Source organism: Vollenhovia emeryi, unplaced genomic scaffold (assembly GCF_000949405.1).
Source record: "Vollenhovia emeryi isolate VEMERY1.0 unplaced genomic scaffold, V.emery_V1.0 DF942945.1, whole genome shotgun sequence".
In the NCBI taxonomy this organism is placed as follows: domain Eukaryota; kingdom Metazoa; phylum Arthropoda; class Insecta; order Hymenoptera; family Formicidae; genus Vollenhovia; species Vollenhovia emeryi.
The window spans coordinates 1-3,347 of NW_011963421.1; the positions used below are offsets into that span (position 1 = coordinate 1).

The window sequence follows — 3,347 nt, forward strand, 5'->3', positions numbered from 1 at the left end:
CCCCCCCCCTTCGGGGGGCGGCGCCACTTCGTTAAAATATAACCATACCCAAACCATGTCTGAGGTGTAGAGTGGATCTCGCTTGCTCGGTCAGTCTGCGCCGCGAGAAGAATTAAGCGTGCGCGCGCGCACGCGCGTGTGTGTGTGTTCAATCCGTACCGACCGTTGCGGGAGGGGGCAGGTGTGACCTTGTAAATGAAAATGGTAGTTTGTTTATGATTTTAAAGGTAGCTACACAGGCATTTTAATAAAAATTACTAAGAAAAAGTATTAAAATGTTTAGTTTTCAATTTGTTATATCTCCTAAACCAATGCCGTCCCCCACTTGATTCTTGCGGGGAATTACTCAGAAAACTCTACCCTAGCATATCTAAGTGGCGAGGAAATCGGTGAGGTGTGACCTTTTCTGCATATTTACCGGATTCTCTCTCATAATAACAACAAAAGTAAGTATACGAACGTGCAATGTGTTTTAATTCTCTTACGTTCAGCATAGCTAATCTTAAGTGTCGAGGTGCTCTTCCTCTTCCTTCTCTCGTTCACTCAAGCGAGCGCTCCGACGTTCTAGATTTGCAATGCCGAACGCAGCTCTTGTCCGACACAAAAAATTTATCTATGTATATTACAGGGTGTTATGGATATGGTGGAACTAATCTCAACAATGACAAAAGTGACGAACACAAAATGGTCTCCGTGATCTCCGTGAATGAGAACGCCGATCCTAGCCACAACTCTAGCGAGTTACCAGTTAACGGGCATAGTGTTTAGTGTTTATTTATATTATATATATATATATATTCACGATATATTATGAATTAAAGATACACGAAATCTTTGATCACTATTAATTATATCACTATCACTATGTCTGTGAGTTTTTACGAACAGTCTAAAATAGTTTTATATCGCAAATACGGAAATTACAGACATATTCTTCTACTGCATACATGCAGCATTTTTTACATTTTAATACAATAAGAAAAATAAATAATAGAAACATAAATATTAAAATACAAGTATTATTCCAACTATCATAGATGGGATAAGGATTTCTTTAAACAATAAATTATTCGCTTTCTAGGCATTTGAAGACGATACGTTGGAATCACAAGTTGTGGTGGACCAAGTACATTCTGCTTTCAGTGCAGACAGTTCTAAATCTACACATCCCATGAGTCATGATGTAACTACTTCTCGTGAAATTCACAGCATATTTGACACAATTAATTATGCTAAAGCTGCTAGCGTATTGAGAATGGTCGAAAAAGTATTTGGAACTGAAATATTCAATGATGCATTAAGTCAGGGGTGGGCAAAATGATGCCCGCGGGCATGCCCCCACTCCAATCATCGCCCCACCACGTCTACAATCATATTCGGAACTATACTTCTAAAGCGCGACGTTCTTTCCCACTTGCCGAAACTGTCTCCCCACTATTGCCCGACACGCACAGCTATTGCCCGCGGGCAAACGGGCGCCCGCGGGCAGTGAAAACTGCCCACCCCTGCATTAAGTGACTATCTTAAACAAAAGTATGTAATATTTTGAGACTACAAATAATTATTTTATTAATTTAACGAATGCAGTTGCTCTGATGTTAATTCATAATTATCAAAAGTTTATTTAATTAAATATTATTCAAATAAATATATACATATATTAATTTATTTAAATTACAAAGATATTTATATAAAAGTTGCAAAATGTAAGTAAAATGTACGATACACATGTACGTATACAATATACATATATGTATAACTATTTACATAATTATATTAATTTCCGAATTAAAATATTTATAATAGTAAACAGAACTTTAAATTAATCGAACTAGTCTTAATAATAAAATTGTGTCAAAAGAAAAATTGATGATTGATGATGCACGTAAGTGCAAGAGAAAGAATAAAAATTAAAGTATATCTGTATAAATAACATAACCTTATACAAAGTATATCTATGTATAAAGTATATAAATATCTATAGCAGATTTTAATGAGACGAGGAACATTATTCTAATGTTTAAGATATTACCTAACACCTTTAAAATTTATTTTGTAAATAAGCACATGTTTTAAGAAGAAAAAATAATTTCTTATTTCATTTTTTAGAAGTTACAGCGTTGCCGAGCCAAAAGATTTGTACGCCTCATTTCAACTAAAACTAGATGAGAAAGGACTAAAAGACGATATCACAGTCATCTTACAATTAGACACGTGGACAACTCAACCCGGTTATCCTGTCGTTAATGTCGATGTTAAAAAATGTCCTATAATTTTGGTACAAAAACGTTTCTTCCTTAAAGAACATGACAATAACTCTGATAAAACTCTGTGGCACATCCCAATTACATGGGCATCAGTGCAGAATAGTTCAGATTACTCTGATACCACTACAAAATTATGGTTAACAAAGAACATGGAAAAAATAGAAAAGTCATCAGACTCACTTTTACTATTCAACACCCAACAATCAGGTGACTGGACAAAGCAAATTAGAAATTGGCACTCATCGAAAAGAATGATAAATTTAATGAGCAAAATTTAGAAATTTAACAACTTTTATCGACTTGTATCTGCGTTATTCGATGATATTCGCTATTTTAAGATATTTGCATTTACAAATGTACAATTTGTTTTCAGGTTACTATCGCGTTAATTATAACAAAAAGCATTGGATGGAGTTGATTGATTATCTTAACAACCAAGATTTTCAAACAATTCACGAAATTAATCGCGCAGCATTAATTGATGATCTTATGAATCTTGCAAGAGCAGATTACATCGATTACAAAACTGTTATATCTGCTACAATGTATTTGAAGAAAGAAAATAATTATTTCCCTTGGCGTGCATTCTTCAATAATCTGCCTTACTTGAACAACCGTTTTGTAGGACGTGAAATTGAACACTTATATAAAGTATGTACGTTACACTTGTATAAATATGAGTGTGTGTGTGTGTGTATATATATACATGTATATATATATAATGTTAATACATTCTATATAAATTTAAAAAATTTTCTCTCGAACTATTTCTCTGATTTTATTACTAAAGTACACATATGTATGTATGTATGTATCTTTATTCCCTTGCGGGGTACATTGCGGACCTCCGCTCCGCTTACATATTTATCCGTTTTTTTCCGCTTTTTCGCACGCTCGCGAGAGAGAGAAACGCACTCAATCATTCTTTCATCCACTCATTCATTCATACCTGGGACCTCCGTTTCCGCCGCCTTCTTCACTCTCACTCTTCTCACACTCCTCCCCCTCCCCTACTATTCCCACCCCTCTCCATTCTTCTATTTTCCTCATCCATTCCTCACCTCCTCCCTCTTCTCCTAG

The 3,347-nt window shown here is 35.0% G+C and overlaps 1 protein-coding gene across 1 annotated transcript; it reads left to right on the forward strand.

Moving 5' to 3' along the window:
* Window positions 1–864: 864 nt before the first annotated feature.
* LOC105567233 (aminopeptidase N-like) lies at window positions 865–2,955 on the forward strand (the record flags this gene model as incomplete). Its single annotated transcript, XM_012021933.1, has 5 exons — window positions 865–870; window positions 1,082–1,301; window positions 1,515–1,533; window positions 2,110–2,474; window positions 2,641–2,955. Coding segments are annotated over exons 1-5 (925 nt in total), but the record flags the coding sequence as incomplete, so codon positions are not given.
* Window positions 2,956–3,347: the final 392 nt, after the last annotated feature.